The 26,989-nt window shown below is 39.0% G+C and overlaps 2 protein-coding genes across 3 annotated transcripts in view; one reads left to right on the forward strand and one right to left on the reverse strand.

The window, feature by feature from the left end:
* The first annotated feature begins 5 nt into the window (after window positions 1–5).
* LOC119410309 (NF-kappa-B inhibitor delta) lies at window positions 6–5,148 on the forward strand. The gene is made up of 12 exons (XM_037677222.1): window positions 6–24; window positions 268–398; window positions 497–530; window positions 674–852; window positions 943–1,124; window positions 3,200–3,305; window positions 3,414–3,560; window positions 3,656–3,707; window positions 4,073–4,230; window positions 4,413–4,529; window positions 4,829–4,993; window positions 5,077–5,148. Exons 1-12 carry the CDS (start codon window positions 6–8, stop codon window positions 5,146–5,148), a joined length of 1,362 nt encoding a protein of 453 aa, XP_037533150.1.
* A 7,484-nt stretch (window positions 5,149–12,632) lies between these two features.
* Window positions 12,633–26,989, reverse strand: part of LOC119410131 (FXYD domain-containing ion transport regulator 6-like) — a 27,777-nt gene continuing 13,420 nt past the window's right edge. The window contains exons 2-10 of one of the 2 annotated variants that reach the window (XM_037677038.1): window positions 22,632–22,688; window positions 20,816–20,842; window positions 17,750–17,773; window positions 17,502–17,525; window positions 14,388–14,462; window positions 13,265–13,301; window positions 13,055–13,092; window positions 12,932–12,953; window positions 12,633–12,849 (exon numbers count right to left, since the gene is read on the reverse strand). In XM_037677038.1, coding sequence (XP_037532966.1) covers window positions 12,949–12,953; window positions 13,055–13,092; window positions 13,265–13,301; window positions 14,388–14,462; window positions 17,502–17,525; window positions 17,750–17,773; window positions 20,816–20,842; window positions 22,632–22,686 — 285 coding nt within the window. In that variant the 5' untranslated portion in view covers window positions 22,687–22,688 and the 3' untranslated portion in view covers window positions 12,633–12,849; window positions 12,932–12,948. The remainder of the gene's footprint in view (window positions 12,850–12,931; window positions 12,954–13,054; window positions 13,093–13,264; window positions 13,302–14,387; window positions 14,463–17,501; window positions 17,526–17,749; window positions 17,774–20,815; window positions 20,843–22,631; window positions 22,689–26,989) is intronic. The other variant, XM_037677039.1, reaches the window with a different exon arrangement.

Genomic DNA, 26,989 nt, shown 5'->3' on the forward strand with positions numbered 1-26,989 from the left:
GAGGAATGATTATTAAATCGCCTCGTGAAGTTATAACCTTTAACAAATATTGCTATTCAAACATATATGTATATGTATATATGTATATATGTATATATATATATCTGGTAAAAGAGTTCAAATTTGCTTCAACTTTACCATTTTACTATAAACTAGTCAGCTGACTTTTACTTAAAAAGCAGAGTTGGAAAAGCAACTTTTGTTAAAGGTTATAACTTCACGAGGCGATTTAATAATCATTCCTCTGTTGTTGTTTTTTCTTCTCAGCACCTAAAGAGAAGCCGTGTTGCACCCTGCCCACAGTGAAGAAACTCTTGGAGCAGAAGAGAAGACGCGAGACGTCAGCTGTGCCTCCCCCCTGCTCCTCTGCCAGCACAAGTCCTCCAACTACCATCACAGTAAGACATCTCCCCGAGGGACTCAACGTCTCAACCAGTCTTGTGACATAAATGTGTCTTCATCACTTGAGCTGATTCTTTTCTGTTCCCTCTGTCAGGATCTCTCCACATCAAAACCATTTTCCTGCTCAGGTAAGAACTGGATCGCTTCAAGTGAGTTAAGGCCAAGACACTTAAAGGGAAGCAAAACCTGCAAGCCGTTGTTTAAATGGTTTTGGTGGTACTAGTTGTATTATTTTTTCGCAACATAATGTCAATATTTCTGTCTGTTCTAGGTGCAGCAGTAAGCTACTCAGACATGGCAGTGAGCTTTGAGCATTGGCCGTCAGCCTCTGAAAGTTACTACGCCAGCCCTCAAGGACCAAGCTATGCTGCAGCGTACAACGTCCCAATGACGCCTGAATACAACGCTCAGCAGCAGCTGCCAGTTTATGATGCGATGCCTCAGACCTATGTGAGACGAATGCTTTAAATGCAAGCCACAACATGCTATATTGGGTTCTAAGTTCATTAAGATGTTCTATGATTGAACTATTTTGTGCAGGATTGCTCAGTGGCTCTTGCGGACCCCAGTATGGCTTCATCTTGGCCACTCCTTGGTCCCAGTCAGTCCACGCAGCTCATCTTCGATCCGTCGATGGACACTGCCAAGCTGGAGGAGGCCCGAATGCTGCTCAGCGGGATGGACTACAACAGAGCCATCTGTCAGGACGAAGATGGAGACACGTGAGTGCTTAGGAGAGTTCAGGTTCATTTAACCGTTACTGGTTAATATGGAAACTTTTATTTGTTCATTTGTTTTTGTAATGGAGATCTTATCATAGATGTTTTGGAATTTTGAGTGAGTTCTGTAGTCCCCTATCCACACCAACAGGAGTGATTGTTTCCTGCTGCACACGAGCTGCTTCAAACACCTTATTTGTGTTTTTCTCAACTTAATGACATTTCAAAAGTTCAACATCTACAGTTAATATCTTACCTGTTGTAGATAACTCTTTGAACAACCTCATTTTGAAGACATCAAATTATGAAACTGGATTCACGAGCTTAAAGTTAGTCCAAGTGAGGCCAAGAAAAAGGATCACTTATATCTTTAAACTACACAAATTTAGAAAATGTTATTAAGACTCATGTAAATATGTTTATTTTATTTTTTTTAGAAATCCATACATTTTGCATTACATACAGTAATTCAGGAGAATTATTATGAGATTCCTTCAGGACGTTTCCCATGCTACACCAGAAGTGCTACAGCTAGCTGCTATAGCTGTTTGTGCTTGTAAACAACCAAAGAAATAACCATGTCATGCAAAACGACAGTTATTTAAAATTTTTCTAAACAGCATTCACATCAATTGCTATGAACGTTTTGAGACTAGAGCAGTTTTAGGACAGCATAAATCCACTTTGGTATTGGCCTCACTTGGACTTGCCAGGAGCTCATCAATTTGTTCAGAGTTAAACTCTTATTTCTCTCAGCTGAGGTTGTTCTAAGAGCTATCTACAGCAGGTAAGATATTACTTATTTATAACTGTTCCTTCGAACCACATTTTAGACTGTATGAATGATTACTTTAAAAAATAATGTAAAGCTACTGTTTCCAATCAGCCTGCAGAGTGAAAGCTTTATCAAGAGAGGCGGTAACAAAAGTTACAGTTTAAGAAATAAAAATGTGCTTTTCAACCGGATTAGACTCCAACATATGAATATTGAGTCTGGTGGAGAACATAATAAAGGTTTGTAAAAATCCTAGAATTTACTGCCTGTAAACATCATGAGTAATACAGAGAGCACCCCCCCCCCCACACACACACACACACACACTTTTGAAATGAGTGAATTGTTTGTCTGTGTAAAAGTACACAATTTATTTACTACTGTAGGAGTTTCGTTTTCAGTCATGAAGTTAAAGTGAGAACCACATGGAGTTTTGTAAATTTGGAATGATTAAAAAGAACTCGTCAGTGAGTCAGCAGCTCATGCTCGATGATTAGAAAGTAAAATATAATTAAATTAAATGTAATTCGGTTTGTTTATAAAGTGCCAAGTCACAACAGAAGTCGTCTCAGGGCACTGAACAGAAACATTCACGGACATTATAAAAGCAAATGAATAAAAGTTATCTGTCTGAGGAAGGAAGTCAGCAGGTTGTGTTGAATCGTCACTTCGTCGCAGTCTCCCATCCTGAGCAAGCACAAAGGCAACAGTGGAAAGGAAAAACTCCTTTTTAACAGGAAGAAACCTCCAGCAGAACCAGGCTCAGGACGAACGGCCATCTGCTTCGACCGGCTGGGGTTTGAGAGGACAAGAAGGACAAACAAACAAACATAAGAGGTCCATGTGTACTTTCTATAGGAAGCCATAAAAACAAATGTTAAGATAGAAATAATTACAAATACAAACAGGCAGAGTAAGTAAAGACAGCAGTAGAGTGAGGAAATGTGGTCACTTTGTCCTCCAGCAGTCCAAGCCTACAGCAGCATAACTAAGGGATAGCTCAGGAAACCCAAGCTGCCCCTAACTATAGGATTTATGCAAAATGAAAGACTTAAGCCGAATCTTAAAACTGGACAATGTGTCAGCCTCAGACAGAAACAGGAAGTTGGTTCCACAAGAGAGGAGCCTGAAAGCTGTCTACTTTTGGAAACTTTAGGAACCACGAGTAAACCTGCAGCCTGAGAGTAAAATGCTCCGTTAGGAAATGGAAAAACAGGTTCAGCAGTTCATTTTCATGGAGATTACCACCATGATTCAGTCTGATTTTTAAGGAATGCATCCTTCGTTTTTGCTCCTCTGTCAGGATCCTGCACATCTACACAGCTAAAGGACTCCGGGAGTGTGCCTTTGTTGCTGCAGAAAAGCTGAGGGATCTCGGGAAACTCGATGCCAAAGAACACAAGGGAAAGGTTTGAATAAAAGCACGCATTTCTTCTCATTTGAACTTTTCATATTTGTTGTTGTTCCACAAACACAAGTGCATAAATATAATATGTATAATAAATGTGTTTACACAGACAGCTTTATTGGTGGCCGTGACGGCAAACCAGCCAGAGATTGTGCAGGATTTGTTGTCATTAGGGGCGGACATCAATGCCTGCGATGTTAAAGGACAAACTGCCCTCCATTTGGCTGCTCACTATGGGTTCCCAGGAGTTCTGCAGGTAAAGATGCAGTAACGCCGAAATCCTTTGATGTTTAAAAATATTACTTAGAGATTAATTCACTAAGCTTGTGTTTACTTTTTATTTTCCTGTAGGCTATTCTTTCAGGCCGACCAAATGTCAACTTGGAGGCCCGTAATTTTGAAGGTAGTTTGAGTTGATGTTAAAATGCAAATGAATAAATACCGAGATTGTTTTAGCTTACTGTGCAAAAGTCTTGAATCTCCCCTCGTTTCTTTTTATGTTGCTTCCAAAGAACCAGACTTCTAAATTAGAATGAATCAGGCAACATTAAACTTGTTTCAAATTCTTAAAATAAACCCATGAAAAATATAAAAAAAAACAACAGTTTAGTGCTTTGGAGCTTCAAAAAGCCCAAAGTATTACTAATGAAGACCATTAAATTTTTTTAAAGGAAACTGGCTTCTTGGAAGCAAACCGTTAGGGGTGCTTGAAACTTTTTCTGCCCTTCCTAATTTAAATGTGATTCATGCCTTCCTTCTTCTCTTCAGGTATGACTCCTCTTCACTGTGCAGCTGTTTCCCACTGTGTCACCATGAAAGCTTTGTCAGCCATGGGACTGGCAGATGTTCACCTTCAGACCAAAGCTAACGAGAAGCTCTCGTGCGTTCAGATGCTGCTCGGTGCAGGAGCGTCCCTCCTCAGCCAGGTACCGCTCATGACCAACATGTCGAACTGTGAACGTTCAGTGACGATGTGCAGCTCGTTGTGGGAAGTTTCATGTAATCAAAGTTCTGTCACAGTGTCTTTCATTTTCACTGTCTCCTTTGACTTTTAAATGCCATCACTTGATTTGTGGTTTCATTATTGTTCCTGTTCTTCAAATTCCAGGAAATCAAAAGTAACAAGACACTGTTGCATTTGGCTGTAAAGGAAGGGAACATTGACCTGGTCCGCTACCTGCTGCGGGTTCCCCTGCACAACGTGAAAGACTTTGTCAACATGAAGGTGAGTCCTGCACTGAAACTCCTTTTCTTGTCAACTTTATTTATAGAGCACATTTAAAACAGAAACTGTTATCAAGGTCCTTAACAATAACATCAATGGGAATAAAATTAATGACAAAAAAATCCCCCACACTAATAACACTGAAGAATTAATAAAAAGCATTTAAAACATAGGAACACAGAACAAAACAGTGTAAATGGATTAATTAGATGAAAACACTCAGTTGTGTCACTATGCACATTAATAATTACACTCATTAAACAGCCCGAGTCACACTGCATGGATGCTTTTTGTTACAGGCTCATGGGCACACAGCGCTGCACATGGCGGCCGGTCTCCATGGCAACCCGTATCAGGAGGAGATCCTGCAGTTGCTCCTGAGCAGAGGAGCCGATCCCAGCATCCGCAACCTGGAGAACGACCAGCCGGCGCACCTGCTGCAGAGCGGCCACCAGGGAGAGCAGGTACGCTTCATCTCACACCCTGACGTTGTGTTTCACCGTGAATCAAACGTCTAAATATCACACATCTAATTTCTCATGTCCAGCTCAAGCTTATGCTGAAGAAACGAAGTGCTTCGTCACGTCGACGTATCGTGTCCTTGCGGGACCAGGAATGATTTCAGACCTCTTGTAATCCCCATTTGGAGGGAATGAGTTTTAAAGGTGGTTCCTCTGTTAAGAAGAGGAAATATGTTTATTTTTATAAAATTCTGGGAGTCTTGGGTCTAAATATGCTCATAAACAAACTAGATTAGCTTGGATTTAGTTTATGTCTTTTTTTTTAACACGTCGTTAATTATTTTTGGGAAGCTAAGCCTTCTGTGATCTTAACCCTCCTGCTGTCCTTGGGTCAAACTGAGGCCTCGGGTCATTTTGACCCAAAGATAATTCACAAAACAATATTCTGCTTTAATTTAATTCAAACTTTTGTTTGAATTTGTGGAATATAAAAACCTAATTTGAGAAATTGATCTTTGACAAAATGTTTATGATTCTGTGGAGAAGGCATGAACAAGTATCGTCTTACCTGCTGCTCTTTTAACAACTTTAGTTTGGAGAAATTACTAATTCTTACTGGAATGATGAGCTAACAGCAAGTCTTTTGTCATCTTTAAACTTAAATCTTAAAAATTTCAAAGTATTTTATACTGTTTAAAGTCAGTTTTATATTATGCAGTTATTTACACTGAAAAATGTGATTACTAGCAGAATAGAAGCTAACAGCTCGTCTGACTGGGGCCATGACCAGCGTGAAATGCTGCCATATTAAGTCCAAGCAAAAAAGTATTTCATAGATGTTCAAATTTAATTGTATATTTTTTGTATTACATTTAATTTAGCATTACACTGATTCCAACAGCATATTCTTTTATTCCAGACATGCTACAGCTAGCTAATGCTATTCACACTTCGTTTCATGCTAACCGTAAAATGCTAAATTGACGGCAATGTAGCCACTTATAAAAAAAAAACTGTCCACGTGAAAAGCTTTAAATTTACCAATCTGAGTTGTTTTAAAACAGCAGCAATTCATTTTGGTTTGGATCCCACTCAAACTAGCCATTAGCTCAATAGTCAAAATTAAACTAAAGAGCCATCTACAACAGGTAAGATATTAGTTGTTCACAACCTCTCCACAGAACTTCACATCTAAATATCTGAACTGAGCTAATAATTTTCCCATTAAGCTCATCTCCCAGTTTAAAGTTGATTTCTATGAAATCGTTTGAATACGCTCCAGGACCATGTCCCTGAAACCCGTCTGTCTCCGTCCCTCACAGGATATCATAGTGATACTCTGAGTTTTGAGTTTGATCGGCGTGTGTTACAACTTTTGTGTCTTTAAAGCAAGAATGTAAGTTCTTCTGTATGTATCATACATGCTGTATGTGTGTGACATTAGGTTCAATTTTCTTTATGGGGAAAACAGAAACTTTACTGTGTAAAACTGCTTTTATTTTCAGGACAGAGAATGTTCTTTCTTATTTTGGAGACATTAGACGAGTTAAGTGCGATGACAAATGGACTGACTCACTGTACATTTTACCTCTGAGTCATAAGTAAAAGTACAATAGCCCTGCTCCATCTGATTGTTTCATGTTGCAGACTTTGAACAGTCCCATTTACTCTCAGTGAGACAGATATGAGCAGGGTGGAAAATACACCGTCCCACCAGAACTGTCTGTGTAGCACAACTTTACACAAGGATTTACTCTTCAAGCCTCCGTTGTTCCTCCTGCTTTTACACACACTGGTACTTAATGATACACCAAGTGTCTGTCACTTTTGTGTCATCGTAGATGTTAGACTCGCAAAGTCTTCAGCACAAAAAAAGAGATTAATCTCGCAAGTAAAGCACATGAATATATTGTTTAAATACATTTTTTAAATTAATTTCAAGCCTACAGATGAATATATGAATGTTGAGAGTAGTCTTTATGTGAAAGTAGCCTAATTTTGTAGGCTTTACAACAATTTCAGGATTTTTGTTAACTTTTGCTTTAACTTGAAATTTCTTAATGCGGCTTTTTTGTTTCGAGGAAGCCATTTTAATGCCCATGGCATTACAGAATGTTGCTTTTGACTTGTCTCCATAATATATTATTATAAGTTTCATTTTATTTATTGTAATGTTAAGCTATGCTTTTAGAGCCCATGGACGATTGAGAAATGGAAGAGAAATCCAACCGAAGCCATGTTACATTTCATTAATAGAACGTTATTAACTCAAACTGGACAGTTTTATATGTTGTTTGTAATCATGCTGTTCATTTTATTGTTGCACTGAAGTAAAATACAACCTGTAAAACAAACCAAGCTTGTTTCATTTGTTTCATTAGGTGCATGTTTCATTTGTTACGCTGATGGGAATATTTGAAATTAACAGTATCTTGGCAAATTATTAATTATTACTTAATTAACATTACAGATTTAGGAATTGAGAAGTGTTGGGAAAACCCATTGTAATAATCATCCAGCTATCAGAACTACAGTAAAATAACAGAAAAGGTGTTTCCACAAAGCAGCTGACGAGACGTTTGCACATTTAGATCCTGCGATGACGTCTTTCTCCTCCTTCAGACATTTGTGACATTTTCTATACCGCTGGAGGAGGAACTGCAAAAGAGAAGGAACACACGAGACAGTTATAACTATTGATTAGGAGCCAAGTGGTTCTGATTTGAAAAATGGACTTACCTTCTGTCTTTGGAATTTGGGTGCCAGAAGAACTAGAATTTCTTTGTGAGAGAGAAGAGATATTAGTACCTAGTTAGGTGCTACTTCACAACGAATGCCCCTTTATAAAGGATTTATTAATGTTTTATAAACGAGTTGGCATTAATTATTGTTTATAAAATAGTTATAAAACACTGTTTATACATTGTTGCAGGCTCACTATTTGTTAAGATCAAGTGCTATACTTTTAATATTTTCTACATAATTTAGATTAACAAATGTTTCTTTTGCTATAAAAAGTCATTTAGTTAAAAATAATTAAAGTACAGCACTGGATCTTCCCAAATAGTGACACTTCTTCAGTGTATGAACTGTGTTTTATAAATGATTGTTAATGCTTTGTAAAGTGATTACAAACTCACAAATAACCTATTTATAAAGCTTTAATAAATCCTTTATAAAGGGGCCATGATTGTGAAGTGATACTCGTAATTAATTACATGTTATTTTAATAATTTACCAACATTACTTACAGTAAAATATATGCAAGTACAGTTTGAAAACTGTGGCAACAACTTAAAGTTGATCATTTAAAAAAAAAAAAAAATCAAGATTGCAAAACTGAAATGTAGTTGGAGCCACAGGGTTCTGATGAGTGCTGCTTAAAAACTTGTCCACATTTAGGTGGTTATTTTTTATTTATTAATCTATCACATAAACATGATCATTATCATCAGACTTGCACTCATTTCCTTAAAAGTAGATCGACTAACATGAATAAATAAATACTTATTTTTACAAAACACTAATCTGAGTAAGAAAATGGTGGAAATCATTGTTTTCATTATGTGCTATGAATAATTTTTAAAGTAATAACTTCAGTTAATAGAGTCCAATAAACACGGATCAACTTCCACCCAAAGGTTCCAGAAGGGTGACCTCTGACACGTTGGTGGGGCTTCATCATGTGAACGAGAGGCCAAACACACGGAGGTTTTGTGAATACCAGTAGGAATATTTCAGTGTTGCGTCCACACTGAAACAGTGATTTAGGAGCCTCAAAACAGTATCTTTTGAAAATGGGTTGCAGAGAGGACAAAATCTGGAAACAATTTGAGGCTATGACGACATTGTTTTCAAAATATTGCGTTTTGGCTGTCTACACAAAAACATAAGGGGAGACTTTGGAATCAGTTAAAAAAAAATAATACTGTTTTTGGGGCTTGTTCTTGTGTGGACGCACAGCACCATAGTTTTTACATTTTGTGTTTTCATGTGAATTACAACTTTTCTAGAAACGACGTAATGTTTACAGAGATAATTTTAGAAACGACAAATAAAAGGATTGTTTTGGACAAAAACTGTTTCTGTGTTGACAAGTGTTGAATTTAGGTTCCTTTAAATTTCTATTGAATTGATACATTATGTTAGTTATTAGTTCGTCAGTTCTGTCAGAATTATGGGGCGGCTGTGGCTGAGCTGTTAGAGCAGTCATCCTCCAATGCAAGAGTTGGGGGTTCGATTCCACCAGCAGTCACATACTGAAGTGTCTCTGGGCAAGACATTGAATCCCCTCGTTGCCTCTGATGTGTGTCCCATCGGTGTATGAATGTGATAAAGCTCTGATTATTCTTTGTAGAGATCTAGTAGAGTGCTGTATGAATGGGTAAATGTGGACACAGATTGTGTTGTAAAGAACTTTGTGTATCTCGATAAGATAGAAAGGAGCTATATAAGTACAGTCCATTTAGAATGAGATTATTCTCAATGTACATTGTTCAAAGAGTTACCTACAACAGGTAAGATGTTATTTTTTTATAACTGTTACACAGAAACACACTTTAACAGATATGAACTATCCATTTAAGTCCAAATGCTATTTTTAGCATTCAATACAATAACCTACCGGTACCGATAATCATTTGTAATAGTTCATAAAGACTAACTTCTGTGTTTAGCAATTTCAAATTTATTTGCATTTTACTTTTTCTTATTCTTATGACATGACACACTTTCTATTCAGATTAATTTCAAAAGCACATTAGGTCATCTTTTTCTGATCTTTCTGTTATAATTCCTTTTTTTTGTGTCCTATCGATGATGGCATTTCCAAATAAAGAGAAATATACTTGGACTTCAACAATCATGTTTCACTGAAGGAGGTTTTTACACAGAATATGAGTGTTGTTCTTCCTTAAACACTTCTCATTTAAACAAACAAAACTATACTTTGGTCTTAAGTGACCTTGGCTTCCTTCGTTGACATCAGAGTCTCTGATGTGCTGTTTCTGAAGGGATCTTTGTTGGTTGATCATTACTGGTAATCATTACTGGCACAGTAATACAATTAACCATTCCATACATAAACTGTCTGTTTTAGGATTTGTAATCTTCCAAGTCTTTAGGGACAATTTTGTGACCTTTTGTCATCCTGATTAACTCAAAGGCAATTACATTTTTGTCTCATTTGCTTAAAAAGTCTATTTTTTTTAATCCATTTTTGTTTGCAAGTCCGATGATTTCCTTTTCTCATGTTTATGCATCAATCCAGAAAGTTAAAAAGTGTGCACACCTTTTCAAGCAGCACTGCAAAAACAAGAAAGTTCACAGCGTCTCTTCTCTTTCTGCTCATTTTGCCCTTCAAGCAGCATGCAACCGTCAGAGGAAACGCCCTGCTCATTCTCGACCAACACATACAGGTTAGGTTTAAATGCATACGTTTACAAAGAAAAGCCTCAAGACCAAGCACAGAGATAAGTGGGGGGGTGGGGGGGTTCCTGCACAGACACATCTATGCGCTGGGAGTTTAGGTTTTGTGAATGGAACAGGGAAAAGGGCTCAGAGAAGTGGCATCCAGGGCAGGCAAAGAAAAAGGAAAAACTGGACAGTTAGTTATTTTTTCAATTTATATGAAAGAATTTGATATATTTTTTTTTACTCCCCAGATTGATTACGTAATCAGTTCATCTGCATACAACATGCACGGGCGGATCAGCCGCTAATTCTTGCACAGCTCTTACTTGGACGAGGATTTTACACATTTTGTGAATTTTTTACCTGTTTGGGGAATGATAGATAAGTTAGAGGTTATCTGAAGTCTAAACACCACCGTGACGTGAAAATAACCTAAACTTACTCAGGGCTATCAAAATGCCAGAGACAAACATGACGACGGCGAGGACGACCCCCGTGGTCCGCAACGTCTCGTAATCTAGGAGACAAAAACACACGTGACTTGAACAAACAAACCCACTGGAAGTTTTCTTCAGACACGGCAGACGAAAACACACAAGTCAATATGTTGGAGAGGATTTATTGAACTTAAAAGATAAAGAGCTGAAAACGTTGAAATTCTTACCGTAATTAAAGTCACTTTGGTCTGGAAATGTCTCTGCAAAGATAAAGAAGAGCTCAATTCAAGATAGCAGACAGTAAGGAGCTTTAGGTAGATCTACAGGGTTGAATAAAACTCTTTAGGGGAGTAAAAAAAAAAAAAGTGCCACTGTAGGTGCTCTGTGCAGCACCTTTTTGCTCAGCAGGAGAAAAAAAAAAAAAAATCTGGGTTCAAGCCAGCAGCAGAAAGAACAAAGTGGTGGGGTTTGGATAGAAAAAGAGAGTGAAGTCATGGAAAATATGCACATTTTGTCCATTTTTTAGTGCAAGCTGAGGTTTCTACTCTGCACTGAACTTATTTTACTAACAGTTGCACTGCAGGGTACAGACTGTGCCAGCTTACTGGGCTCCCTGGGCGTCAATAATGCAGCTCAGCTTCTAACAGATGAGCTTCACCGATTTCACTCGTCCACAAACTAAACAAATAAAACGGTTTCATTTCCAGAGAAATACTTAATATTTCTGTTTTTAGTTGGCAGATTACTTATGAATCTCTCTTCTGACACCGATCTGTACACATGCACTTTAACTTGCTTCCATCACTGTATAGTAAGATTGCAGAAAAGTAATTACTCACAGAAATATTAGCAAATAACACTATTTAATATGCCCAAATTGAATTTCATTGCAAAAAAAATGATTACATATATAAATATATTTTAACTACATGTAACTATGCTCTATGTACAAAAAGCTGTATTTAAAATTAAAGATGCAAACCTGATGTGGCCATGGCTGCACTGCGGAGACGCCGAGGACTTCTGTCTGCTGGAAGTCTAGCAAGTTGCTGAGCTGCAGTTGAAGTCTGGCTGAGGATGAAGAAAGTGGACAGTGCAGCAGGAAGAAGTGCTTAGTGAGCCTTCAGAGGGAGCTCATACCGGGTCCCTCTGCTGGTCAGAAGCAAACATTACAGCTTTTGTTCAGTCACTGGTGCAATCCCAGCCCTGATGAACCAAACAGGCTGAGGTTCAAAGTTGACAAGTTAAGAAAATCCATTCTAAAATGGACACAATGACTGCCCAGTGTTTCACATCTTTTTGAGACAACTACACTCTTTTGTAATCGTAAACTGGGAAAAAAAAAATTCAGATTATTTTCCACTTTTCACAACAAACCCCCCCTTTTCTAATCCCGAGGGCCATCTTAAAGCAGGAAGCACGAGTCTCGTATTGAGAATGCGCCAGTATCCATCTAATGATCTTTGTTGCAGTGCAGTCAGCCTGTTCAGGGAGAGCGTGGCCCTCATGCTGTTTGAACCTTTTCACTACGACTAAAACATCTCATTTAGCAGCACATAAAACAGGGACGTCCACAGTGGCGTTTCAGCAGAGCCTCTGTGATGAAGCTGCATAATGCAGCACGTCGGTGAGCCCACACTCCCCGCTGGCTGTTACTACTGCATGTGTAAGAGAACCGTCCGCAGAGTCAGCAGAAACACGAGCGCAGCGCTACACCGGCTGCTGATTCACAACTGTTGTTAAATAAGCTCGGATCATTTGACAAGGAAATAATAAGATCTAGCAAAGAGGGTTTTCTAAAATGGGATTTATTATTTCGCATCTTTTTTTCAAAAGACAAAAATTCAAACAGTCGTCGCACTCTCGCTGCTGTATAAAGTTCATCTAGTGACTGATAAAAGCACAAAAAGACGAAAACGAACAGAGACATGATGGGTTTGAAGAAAGCAAAGCTCGTCCTCTGCTGTCGTGGCGGCGTTTGCTGCCATCTAATGGGAACACTCGGAGACACTGTTGAAAAAAAGGTGCAGCCGTGAGTTTGGCTCGTCTTCTTCAGCTTCTTATTTAAAGCACTGTTTTTCACAAGACTTACCAGGTGTTCCATGTTGGTTAAGCTGCAAAAAGAGTTTAGGTGTACTGTTTAATAACTAGCCACCAGATCATCGTCGGTTCATATTTCCAGTTAAAAGATGTAAACAGAAAGCTCCATATTTACCCCTCTGGAAACCTGGTTGAACATCAGAACCTCTGGATCTGAGGAAAGTGAAAAGATTTGGTCATAAGCAGAAGCTGCACATTTAAAGTAGCTACAAAACTGTAAATAACATATACTTTGTAGAAATGTTACAATTAATTGAAAAGAAACAAACAACTGTGCTCTAATGTTAAAATGTACATTTTTTTTTGTAAGTTCAAATGGACCCACCTTGACTTGTCGCTCTTTGAACAAGTACACTTCCTGCCTGTTTTTGGGGCAGAAAGGTAAAAACAAAGAAGTTGTGTTCAACTTGATACTTTATATTTGTATTGGAAATAATTTCGCAATTGTAGCATTTTGGAGATTCATAAACACACATCAAATACATTTTTTTTTGTCCCTTACAGTAAAAATCTATGGGTTTACCATGTTTTCCCCAAATGATCACGCATGGTCACCTCATCAGTCGTAAATAATTTAGTGGGACTCTCCTCCTCTGCCAAGCTGTCTCTCTGCTTGTTTGTAAAAAAGAAAAAATGTACAGACTGCTGCAAACTGTGCTTCATGAAACTCACATACTGGAATATGATATTTATTGGTAACTTTTGTGTCTGCAGTAGAAATAACTAGTCAAACTGAGCAAATCAACTCTGTGACCCAAAATGGAACAAGCGGGTAAAGATAATGGATAAAATTAAAGTATAAACTTTTTCACAGATGAATTTTAAAGCCTTTATTTTGATTTAAAAAAATATCCACATAGTATGTGTTTTACTAATACTAAATGTTAGAAATGAAAACAAAAATTGTATAAATGTAGTTTTTTTTCTCTGCCTATCTTTGTACCTCAATATCAAACAAAAATATAAACAATAACACTAATATTAATTGCTATTTTGATCACAGACTGATACTTCAGTCACACAGTTTGTTTTGTATTTTTTATAAATCTGTGAACATGTTTGTATTTTTCTACTGCAGATACAAAAGTTACCAATAAAAGTCGTATATGGGAGTTTTCAAGGAGCACAGTTTGAAGCAGTCTATACCTTTTTGTTGCAAACAGAAGCAGAGAGAAAGCATGGCATAATACTAAATTATTCACAGCTTAGTTTCGGTTTCAGGACTCCGAGCGGCAGAAGCAGCAGAGCTGGCAGGTAGGAGCCGAAGCTCTGAAAGGACACTGGGAGTGAAACAAAGCCTGAATCGCTGCGAGTGTGCCGACAGCGCGGGGCTCTGAAGCACACCTCGGAGAGGAACGGGAGTTTTCGCATCGGCTGAATTTGGGAGCGTGCGTAAAGGTGACACAGACGCTTGACATTCCACATGTGCTGTGTGTTTCAGCACTTACTGACAATCAGAGCAATGCCCAGGAGGAAGAGGATCACAGCGAAGACCAGGCCACCGATCCTCAGAGATTCATAATCTGAAACAAACAAACAAAAAAAAGCTTATTCTAGAGTGCACAGGCTTGTTAAAAACTTCAATTTCAAAGATCATAAACTATAAAGGCTTTCTGAGGTCTTTGGTTAGGCTTCTAAATTGCTCTTGCGGAGTTTTAATTACAGTCCTCACATGTTGGGAAACCACAAATTCCTTCAAGCTGCAAAGCTGTAAACATCAATTTAAACTCTGAAGCTTGTACGAAGCCTCACAGTTCCTGTAAACTGTGGCCAAAATGTTTTCTGCAACAAGAACGTGAACGATAAACTCAAAAAATGCTACTATTACTGTGCAGGAATCTGTCCAGCTTCATCTGCTGAGTGAAACAAGGTGATCATATGCTCTGCATGCTGGCTTTGTCTCCAAACTGAGGAACAAGTGTTTGAAAGAAAGAAAAGATTAAAGATAAAATAATATATATACGGTGGGGAAAAATATTCTCTGTGCTATTCAGTCCAGTGATTTCCATCAAGTTTTTGCCTTTAAAAGGACGTGTATCTTGAGACAAACAAACATGAGCGTTCATGGGCTGGCTGGAGAATTATAAACTCCCCCGGAGGCGGGAAAAGAATAAACAAACAAGCAAAAAAAAAAAAAAAGCTGTAAATATCTGTCAGATTTATCTCACGCCCTCTTTAGGGATCTCTTACTGTTGGAACAACAAAATACCAAGAGATTAAGACTGAATGCTTTAAGTGAATTGCAGGACGTGGGAAGATGTAAGAAAAAGTCTTCCAACAAAAAAAGTATAATTGTTTTAATCTCTGTAAGTATGAGCCAAAACATTAACGGAAAAACTCTGGTAGAAATGGTTTTAACACTTACTGGGGAACAATAATCCATAATGGCATAATATAAAAAAATAATACATTTTGAAGTTATTTTTCTTAGCAGTACTAAAGCAATAATCTTTTAAAGAAGGATTCCATGGGAGAGCTATGAACAGTTAGTGTCTTACCTGTTGTAGATAGAACTTTGAACGACCTCAGTTTGGAAAAATAGCTTAATTCTGACCAGACTGACAAGTAAATGGCTAGTTTGAGCATGGCCAGAATAAAAATGGTGTTTTAAAACAGCTTCTATCTCAAGAATTTCAGAGCGGTTCATGCAAACGCTGATTTATAAACTTTCCACTGCAATCAGTTTGTCATAACACAGTTCATTACGTAGAATTCAGGAGTTAATTGCAAGAGGGATGTAAAGATTCATTAAAAAGAATTTTCCTGTACTGCTATGAAATTGGGGGAGTGGTGACGCAGAAGTTAGAGAAGGTGGGTCTGTGATTGGAAGGTCGCCGGTTTGACTCCCCGAACTGAAAACATCAAAATGTGTGTGGAAAAGGTGAAGAACCCACACCTGCCTCCACCCTCATTTGCTCCACTCTGAGCAAGGCCCTTAACCCGCACCATCTACTCCCCTAGCAGCTCTCTGCTCCACAGAGGGCTGTGGTAGCTCGGTGGTCTGTGGTTGCGTCAGGAGGGGCATCCTGCGTAAAAACAATAGGCAAGTCTTCATGTGAGTTGTTCGCTGTGGTGACCCTTGAGGAAGGGAGCAGCCGAAAGAAGAAGAAAAAAAGTACTGCTATGAAATCCCTGAGTTGTTTCAGGACAGCAGTAATGCACCTCAAGACAGGAGACGCCTCCAAGCTGCCGCGGTGTGATTTCTGAATGTGCTCTGGCACCAATGGGGTCAAAGCCAACCCACCTCTGATGTGTCTTTGTGCTGCAAAGCAAGGTAGTGACAGAGACTAAACCATGGGTGTCCAGTCCTGGTCCTCGAGAGCCACTATCCTACATGGTTTACTTGTTCACCTGCTCTAACGCACCTCATAATTTCAATTAGTTCATGTTCTGCAAAAGCCTGTTAATCACCCATTGATTCATATCAGGCGTGTTGGAGCAGAGAAACACCTCAAACTTGCAGGAGAGTGGCCCTCCAGGACCAGGATTAGACACTCAAGCTGGTGCCAAAAGCTGAACGATGTGATGAAGGGATGGACACCCGGTCAAAGGATTAAAAAACAACCAATAGATCTATTACTGAAGGAAGATTGATAATGGCAAACAGCAACTTTGTATTCAGTTTAGAAGAACAGTTAACTACAAAAAACCCTCTAAACTGAGTTCATTCGTCATATTTCGAAAACATTACGAGGAAGATGTTGAGGAAAGTCAGATTATCAACTGGGACCATGTGTACATAATTTCGTTCCATCTCATGTACAACATGTGGTGAAATGACAATAAACCTACTTAAACTTGAACTAGCAGTAAGATCCTCAATCTGGTCTGAATTATTATTATTATGTTTCCATACAGTAAGGAAATTAGTTCTCTGCATTTAACCCATAACAAGTGAGATACACCCAGGTGGAGCAGTGGGCAGCTACAGTATGTAAGCGCCCGGGGAGCAATTGGGGATTGGGCATCTTGCTCAAGGACACAACGGCATATGGGCATGGCGGGGAGTTGAGCCTGCAGCTTTCTGGTCCCAGGTCAGCTGCCATACCTCTACTCCATTTCGAACCCCATTTAATAAGCTACTTCTTCAAACTGAGACTGGTTGGAGAGTTATCTAAAACAGGTAGGATATTATTTGTCTATACTAACTTTGCAACAGAACACCTATTCAAAAAAACTTTACATTTGCTTTAAACATCTACTTTTTTTGCATAAGAAAGACTAGTGCTCCAACAAGAAACGAGTGTGTGTGGTGTGTGTGTGTGTGGGGGGGGGGGGGAACACCATGAGTGTGAATACACTAAAACTATTCACAAGTACACAACCAAAGTCAGAATTTGACTGTTATTTTGTGTCCATCTCTGCATCCTGGCCACTTGTGTGCACTTTAAACTAGTTTTGCAGACAGGATCTGAAGTGTTTGTTTTGAGGCTTTTCCAGGAGCTTTCACTGGGGGGGGGGGGGGGGGGGGATTTTCCATCACCTCTAGAAAAAGAAGCAAATAGAAGTGCTAACTCGTCCCGACCTCCCAGATGTTTTCTATGTGTGCTCAGCACACTCACCGTATTGAAAAGCACTGTCAAAGTCTGTTGGAGAAAAAAAAAAGACAGATGAGAGGAAGGTTTTACCAGCGACACACTTCAGAGAGCGCTCATTAGATGACAGATTTTCAGCTGTTTCAGGACTTCAGTCAACCATAAAAACAATTCATTTTGATGTCAGCATCAATTTAAACGCCGTCTATGAGTAAAACTTGACTAATTTGACTAATAATATATCTTTTCTGAGCTTCGGCTCAGATTATACCCACCTTTGTCATTGTCTGCTGCTGAGGCTGTGGAAAAAAAAAAGATAAATCATCAGTTTTTACAGGAAACTCAGTCAGTGGGGTGTGTGCGTGTCAGCAGAGCGTAAAAGTGAAGGTAGACGTGCTCTGTAAAGGTAGTCTGCACACTCCTTCATATGCCACAAGTAGAATAATTTAAAGGCCTAGCATTCCTTGAAGGAATGCACATCACCCCGCCGCCTTTAATGCCTGTTTTATTAAGATCATTTTATGCTGAGAAATGACAGAATTGAAATTATGCAAATAACAATATGCACAACCTCATGCAACATCTGGAGATGTCATGCCAGAGTATGTGCTGTGAAGGAGTCGCAGCTACTACCACATGAGTTTGAGCTCAGTATCTGTTCAATTGATTCAGTTATAGCCATTTTTGTGTTGGCTAGTGTTGATTAGCTGTGGAGGCCATCTTAAACCTTGTTGAGTCCAACATGTAATACATCTAATGTCTACTTTGTGAAAGTTTCATTAAAGTCCTACAAGTGGTTCAAAAGATATTTTGCTAACAGACAAACAGGGTTGACAGCTACAGGTAGTGCTAGTTTTAAGCAAAGATGAATGCAATAGGAGTGTGTATTGTACATGACTCAGCTACTACTACCACACCAAATCTAAGCACAGCCTCTGTTAAATTGCCTGAATAATAATCAATCTTAAATTGAACTGGCTCCAAACATTACTCAGTTGTAAAGGTACAGCAAATTAATATTTCCAGGAAGTTTAAAAAAAAAATTCTGTACAGTGGTTTGAGCTTTTCCGCTAACAGTCAGACAGATGTGACTTCAACTAGTTATGGGTAAAATTTTAAACAAAGGTTAGATCTGTCGGTGCTCGGAATATGTGTTGGGGATTAGTTTCAACTACTGTTACACAAAATTTTAAGTCCATGTCTAAATATCACTAAGATAAACAATGTTTGTGTTTTTAAGGTCATTTGGCTGTGGCAGCCATTTTGAATCCAGCTGACTCTAAGTTATTTAGTTGTAAATGTCCATCCAATGATTACTTTCTGAGAGTTTCTTAAAATCTGTCCAGTAATTCAAGAGATGTAATAGATGAAAACACCCACAGAAACGTGCAAAAACACAATTATTCAAACATTCACGCATCTTCAATCTGCCTGAGACATGCTGTGATTCAATTCAAGGTGGTGCACCGGCTGCACTGGTCCAAAGACAAGCTGTCCAAGATCAAAGCCGACCTGGACCCCGCATGCAATCATTGTAAACAAACTCCAGCTACACTCCTGCATACATTCTGGACCTGTCCCAAACTGCAGACTTTTTGGCAATCTATTTTTGACACCTTCTCTGGGATATTTGGAAAAACTGTACACCCATCCCCACTCATCTCACTGTTCGGGGTGGTCCCCGTGGACACGTCCTCCAGCAAGTATAGGATGTGATTGCTTTTGGCTCTCTTCTGGCCAGGAAAATTATTTTGTGCAGTTGGAAGGACCCATACCCCCCCAGCATATGTGCATTGGATAAAAAAAGTGATGTGTCATATTCTTTTGGAAAAAAATAGCTATACCGGTACCCTGAAGGGTTCTGTTCAAAGATTTTGGAACACTTGGCAGCCTTTTATGTTGTATGTGGAAAACTTGTCAATGCCTGTTTACCGGTAGTTTATTTATGTGTGTGTGACTGATCCGATATGGGAGGGGAATGGTGGGAGGTTTTTTTTTGTTTTATGCATTCTCATTTTTTTGGTTTGTATGTTCAAAAATTAAAAAATCAATAAAAAGACTTTGATTTAAAAAAACAAAACAATTATTCACCTGAAACTATCAATGATGGGTGGGAAATCTTCACAGTTTAACAAAAACAAAACAATTACAGATGTTGGTGTGTCTAAACGTGGAGGGGGAAAAAAAATCATCACTTTCCTGGGATGTCTATTTTTCCATGTTCTACCTTAACACCAATGCAAAAGATAATGCAACTAAGAGACCAACGTTTCTGTTTATCTCGTGTATTATTTATCTGATCTTTGCCGCTGATGTGGGAAAGTACAGACCTCCAGGTTCTGGTTCATTTCTCCATTTTCTCATTAAAAATAACAACACAAAGCGATGGCTGCCAGCAGTCTATAAAATCATGTCAGAAAACATTCTCTCCTCACTAAATCCCAATTTCTGCCTCATGTTCAGCGACTTAAAAGAAACAAGCGGAATAATTGAATGACTGGTTTGAAACAAAGCCGGCATTGTTTGAACGAGAATCAATGTTTGGACTGAGAACAATGCAACCTCGCACTGGGCTCACCGAGGGTTACGTAAGTGTTTACAGCAGCCAGCCTTCTTTCACATCATTAACGAGTTATTTTACAGATGACCATAAAAACATTTTATTAAACAGGTGTAAAGCATGCTTCCAATCTGAATGTGGTTGTGTTTGAATGTATGAACATGCATTTGTTTTCAAACTAGAGTTTATTAACAGCCATTTTAGATGATACAAGTTGAAACATTTATCTGACATCTGTTAAAGAATCATTTAATCCAGACCTTTAACCTTGTTTACGGGAAAGTAAGGGTTAGGGTGCTCAAGCTATACCTCTGATCACCTACTTGCACAATGAATTCAAATCATTATTTTGCTGAGAGGTGAAAGCAGTTTGCCATATTGCTTTTGACAAGTCTCTTTAAAGAAGGTCTGAACTGAAGTCCAACACAGGAGTCAAGGAATAGTAATAATCTTTAGCGTAGGCAAATCTGCTTAACATCAAACCTAATTGATGGTATGCAGAGTCGGATTTGCAATAACATTGGAAAACTTGGCAGCAGGCTGTTTATTCAAGCTAGAGGGACAAAGAATAAAAAAAAAATGTTTCTGAGAGAGACAAAACAAATACTACAGACTAAAAACATCAGTAAAAAGGATGCTAAAAAGGCATTACAATGTAAAAAAAACAACAAAAAAAAAAACTTGCATGCTCTCAACCAATTTTAAGCATGGCTAAAAGCCATTGAACATAAAATTAAAGGCCATGCAAGCCCAGGGAGCAACCACTGTGCAGGAAACTTACCCAGCATTTCCCTACCAAACGCTGATCCTGTTATACAAACATATCACCTCAATTAGCAAAGACAGCTACAGAAATTAGTGACGGTTTAGATTTTTTGAAGTGGGGTTCTGTGGAAAGGTATGAACAATTAACATCTTACCTGTCACAGACAGCTTTTTGAATGAACTCAGTTTGAGGAAATATAATTTGATGCTGACCAGAATTACAAGCTGTAATCTGCAGCCAGCCGGTTGCACAGACTGTCACTACATCACTTCCTCAAGACGTGATGCCAGCTTACCCTTTCCTGTATCGTCCCTTACTCTTACTACTACCTCACTTGGTGGCTCAGAGGTGTATCAGTGTTAGGTTGACGGCATCCTCTCATGTTATTCTTTCATAAATCACTCCAACATGTCAAATAGTTGTCTCAGGCAGGCTTGAGGTTGATCTACTGTGACTCCTTTAAAGCCTCCTGCATCTACTGTCTGATCTTCCCTCTAAGTCCTCCCAAGGAGCCCAGTGAGACTGACCCTACTGAGGTCCTCGAACAGCCCAGCGAAACTGACCCGCTCGAAGTTTCTAATCAGACCGGCGAGGCTGACCATCTCGAGAGCTTCGACCCTTCAGAGAGCTCAGAGCAGCTGAAGACGCAGCCGCTCCGCTTATTCTCAGTGCCTCCACCGAGTCCCAAGCCTCCAGAGACCCCTGTGTCTGCAGCTCATCCTCAGTCCCCAGAGCAGCCAGTCTCAGACCCTCCAACAGTTCCACCGTCTCTGATCTTCCTGCAGTATGTCCAGGGCTGGTCTCAGACAACCCAGGGCCTTCAAGACACCAGGTCACCAGGGACGTCGACACCGCTACGCCGCCTGTCTTTGAGGAGGTCTCTCATGCTTCTGTGTGGACGGTCCCCAGGCTGTCCCTCTGAACTCTGCCTCCTGTGTGGATGGACTCTGGGCCGTACACCTGAACTGTGCCGTGGTCTGGACGGTCTCGGGCCATCTATCTGAACTCTTATCCCCATTGTGAATGTGCCCAGGAATTATTATTTTTTTTTTCTGTTTATTTAAGTCCCAGGAAATTCCTATCGGTTTTTGATTTATTGATCCTTGTTTGTCTTTGTGCCCTCCACCCTTTACTTTCCCCCCTCTGCCCACGCGAGTTAGGTAGTTTATGGGTCGTCAGGGGCCATCCCTTAGAGAGGGGGGTACTGTGATAATTTGTATTTATATTAGTATTTTGTATTATTCCATTAGATTTTGTTTTTTCTTGTGTTAATTTTACTTTCTTGTGTTTTTTTCCTTGTAATTCTGCTCCTGCCCCGCCCAACTGTTTCCAGTTTGTCTCCTCAACAGGCGTTTGGTATTTTTGTCCATAAGTGTCGTCCTTTAAATGTTTGCGTCTCCTGTGTCTCCCTCAGCGGAGCATTAAGTGAACCCTAATGTGCAGACCGTCTCAGTCCTTCCTACGTGTCGCTCCATGCCTCCTGTGTTTATTCCAAGTTCTCTTGTAAGTAGAGTTGGCTGCCTCATCAGCATTTTTGTTATTCCTTTAGTTAATAAATTGTTTTCTTTTACCTGAGTTTCTCTGAGTCCTGCTTGTACCATGGATTTCAAGCAAACTGACTGTGACAAGTCCAGTCAACACTCTGACTAAACTGAGGTTGTTTAAAGAGTCATCTACATCAGATAATTGTTCATAACATTTTTGTGGCAACCCACTTCAAAAAGTTTGAACTATCTCTTTAACTGAAGAACAACGTGATTACACATGACATGTTGGGTGGAAAAAGGTCCCAATCTAAAACTGCCAAACATCAAGCGAGGGGGAAACTCACCGAGTGCAGGAGCCAGCCACGAGCTGAAGGCCACCAAAACTACAAGCTCCATCATACCTGATAAAAAGGAAATAGGAAGTTAGAGCGAATTCACGTAAAACTCACATGAAATAGTAACTGATAGAGATATGAAACGTAAATGCACCACAAGGCCGTTACAAGCAGCATTAGTGAGGTTTTTATAGGAATAATTCACCAAAAAGTGCTATTTCAGTGGTTCCTGTTGACAGGTTCAGGTCTGAACCTCGGAGAAAAACAACTTCACAACTTGAAAATGATTCCTCGAATGTTTCCATTCATGGTAGGAAAGTAATGCCCCATAATCAGATCTGAAAGTTTATCAAGATGTGTCTTCACAATCTGGTCTCCAGTCTCTGAGTAGAAGAAGAGGGTCTATTTTTAGGTTCTGCACCCCAGAACATCTCTTTAGGCAGTGGAGAGGGGCAACTTAAGGGTGGTGTTAGGTTGCAACTGTTATTTGCTCACTGGGCTTTGCTTTTGGTTTTGCTGGCTCATCAGCATTGGGGCACAAGATTCTCAGAGTTGTTTTTCTGTCTATATATTATCAAGGCCATGCTTTGGGATTCTCTTACACCCATAAGATGACAGGCTGAACTATCACAAACAGACCACCTTTTGCTTTTGGACACATAAGCTGAAGACTTGTTTTAAATTTAGAGACTACAAGTTAGCTCACTTCACAGACAGATTACACCAAGACATGAAAACACAAAAGCAAAACAGGTACTGGTAGATATAACTTGGCTCTACACAGTTACAAAAAAAAAAATCTAAGCCATGAAATTATCTTTTTTTTTTGCACTGCACAGATGAAAGCCGCTTTCAAGCGGAGCCAGTGGTTTCCTCCTCGGCCCAGGGCACTGTCAAAGATTCATGCACAACTAGTGTGGGGGTGTGAACGTGGAGATGGAGCGGAGAGAAATGAACACTTCAGCCCTGGAAGCAGGATTAACAACAAAGCACTGCCAATCAGGTTTAATCAAACAAAAACAGGGCGAGCTATTCGAACAAGAAGCACTCCAGTAATCTTGTTTGTTAGCCTTCTGAGCGAAGTAGCAGAAAAGAATAAACAGACAGAATAGAAGCCCTTAAAGCAGCACTTAAGTGAATTATAATGGATTATTATGATCGAGAGTTTATGCTTAGAAAATCATGCTTTTGCGTCATAATGCTTATATTATTTAGTGCATAAACTTTAAGAGATAACACAGAATCAGAAGTGTTGTTCTGCCAAAACAGATATGTTATTTCATGAATTTAAGCTTTTGTTTAACAAAGAGCACTGAAACACTTACGATATGGCAAGCCAAATTATCATATAATAAAGTTTTTGAAGTTAACATTATTTTTTGCAAAAATGAACATTTCATCAGTCAAGAATGCAATTTGTTTCACCTAGTATCAACATGTAAAAGGTCATATTCTCAGGACAAATGATGCTACTTTCTACTTTCATATCTAGTGAGATTTTATTTCCTAGAATATTCTTATCTAAACTGAAGGTTATGGATAGCAGAAAAATAATACTAGGAGAAAGTGCCCTGATGCATCCACAATAATCTAGGTAGATAAATCTAACAGGTTGAGTCAGGCCCTCTGGAAGGATTCTACTTTGTTGAAACATTTCGTCTTTTATTCAAAAAACTTCTTCAGTCTGAGGAGATGCAACTCAGGTCTTATATTCAGGACCCTCTCATGGTGGATCAACCAGTCTGCTGGTGACATCCAGAACTAGCTGTTCACATGCAAAAAGAGTACCATTAGTCTAACAATTGGTGGTTAGTGCACTGATGGCCTCTTGCTATTCACAGAGGGTTGAGTGACATTTGCAATAACAGCATTGTAAGAGGGGACCGTTGAACATGGAGGCCTCTGTCCTGTTTAACAATGGGCAGGTTCTTATCATAAAGATGGCTTCCAGCACAGAAGAGCAACATCATCAGGCCAGGACTCTGCAGTCTACGCTCATCTCCAGGCCAGCGGTCACTCTTTCAGGGATGAAGATGTGCACATTCTTGATAGAAAGGAACAATAGTTTGAGAGAGGAGTGAAGGAGGCCATCTTTGTGAAGAGAACCCGTCCATCGTTAAACAAGGACAGATGGAATCTACGCACAGATTTAATTATGAATGTAATTTTCTTGTGACCTTTGCGAGAAATGTTTTGGTGGAAAAACAGAATAAGATTAGATTTATAGATTTGATTTGTGATATAATGGAATAAAATTTTTGTAGAGCTGTATAAATAAATTAACAGCAGCAGTATATTATATTATGTGCCAAAGAGTGTTCTCTGTGAGAATACTTGTGTGTCATCAAACAAGAATTTCTCACAATTTACTGTTTAATTTTCTTTGTTTCAACTATTGACCATATCTTGTGGTTAAGAAGAAAAAAGTCTCAGTGATGAATATTCAAACAACATTTTATTAACAAAGTAAAAATAACACTATATGAAAACTTCAGGGTAAAAACATGAATATATGAAAAGTTAAGAGTTTACAAACAACTTAAGAACTGGTGCTTGACTTCATCAGCTCTTCAAACGTGACATTAGAATTTCATATAAAAAATAAAATTTACTGAGTAGCTGTGTCATTAAGGCCTAAAACGCTGTTGGACAGACTTCTGTTGTTCCAGTGTCTCCACCGCCTGTCGGAGGAACTCCTCCACCTCGTCATCCACCCTCCTGCGTTTACGAGTGTTGGATGTTGTAGGGGTGGATGTAGAGGTCTTTCTCTATCTCCACTGGGTTAATCGTTGGGCTGAAGCTCGGCTTGCTGCGTCCACATTGTCACTGCACTCATCTGAACCACATAAAATCAACAAATTAACATCATTGCATTATATTTACTTTATGGCTGTTGTTTTGGTTACCATCATCTTTGTTACTACTACTATCTTACCTGCTGTGGTGAGAAACTCACTGGATTCTACTAGTTGTCCTTTCACTATGCACATTTCTTAGACACACTGGTCACTGGAGTTGTAAGAGAGTAGTCTGGCCATAGTTTAATGGTGCTTAACTGTGATTCTAATGATAGTTCTGGGGAAGCTTTAAAAATTCAGCCAACGAGGTCTTAACAAAATACAAACGGGAGGCACAGAATAATTTTTAGTCACATTTTATAATAAATTTGTTGTTCTGAATAAACTGTTCGACTACACACAAAACTTTCCATTACTTGTTTTATCACTACCACTGACCACCGCTAATAACAACAGACCTCTACGTGGTATTTCATGCATTCAAACCGTGTTTTAACATGTCCACTTATAAACATTAGAAAAATACTATCTGTTAGACAGAGTAATGTAAAATAAGTAACAAAACTGCTATTAAAAGTAAAAGTAAGAGTTTTACTCACTGTTGTAGTGTGAAGCCGCCATCTTGAATTCTGAACTGGGAATTGTTGGATCTCTCCAACTTACCAACTGAGAATTCCCACTTCAGGGGATGTTCCAGTTGACATTTACAACTCGTAAGTGGGAAATTCCCATTTCCCAGTACAACTGGAACGCATCAGACCCACAGAGAACACAGTGCACCACACAAACACTTGGACCCCCAGGTCTGAGTGTTTGCGTGGCGTACTGGAGAACTGCTGTAGTAAAAAAAAAAAGGTTTGTAGGCTCAATCATCCAGGTAGATAACAAAAAAAGGTTAAATCATGTAATCTGGAGTACTTCTTCCAAGTTTGCAATCCCTTTGGGGTTGATGTCTTAGTTGGAAAGTGCAGAAAAACTCAAGCAACTTCAATAAATTGCCCTAATTTATATACCACAAACTCTGGATGAGCAACACCAGCTTCTATAACCCTAGCTTGTTCCAAAACATCTCTAAACGGTTCACGAGAGAGCTCACTGAGGTCCTGCATGGAGAGCCACCATGCCTGAACAGACATCAGACTAAAGCAATGGATTTCACAGGATCAGCATTAGCCCCGTGCAATTATTTAATGAAACAATTATTTATTTTGTTATGTATTTATTTGGTCACTTTTAACCCTACAACACTGTGATACAACCTCTAATGACTATCAAAGTTTATTATGACCCCTCTAAAGGAAACTTCATGTTTGGCTTCAGTTTTGAATGAAGGAGAAGCGGAGACGCATCAACCATAGACATATATGTAGATACCTCATTGAGCAGGTCGGTTCATTGCAGCTGTATGTCAGAGTAGGAATGTGCAATATGGCATAAAATTCATATCACGATATGTATTGTGAAGGGTGGCAATAACAATATGTATCGCGATATGGTTTTGGTATAAAACGCAATAGGAATAAAAAAAAGCATAAGGTGTCCTTATATATATATATATATATATATATA

The sequence above is a fragment of the Nematolebias whitei genome, chromosome 5, assembly GCF_014905685.2.
Source record: "Nematolebias whitei isolate Nwh7 chromosome 5, NemWhi1, whole genome shotgun sequence".
NCBI lineage: Eukaryota > Metazoa > Chordata > Actinopteri > Cyprinodontiformes > Rivulidae > Nematolebias > Nematolebias whitei.

What these genes read in the sequence shown, in the direction of transcription:
- LOC119410309 (XM_037677222.1), top strand. An exon ending in ATGCGATGCCTCAGACCTAT is followed by an intron (nt 853 to 942) that starts GTGAGACGAATG and finishes TATTTTGTGCAG; the next exon opens with GATTGCTCAGTGGCTCTTGC. An exon ending in GGTTCCCAGGAGTTCTGCAG is followed by an intron (nt 3,561 to 3,655) that starts GTAAAGATGCAG and finishes ATTTTCCTGTAG; the next exon opens with GCTATTCTTTCAGGCCGACC.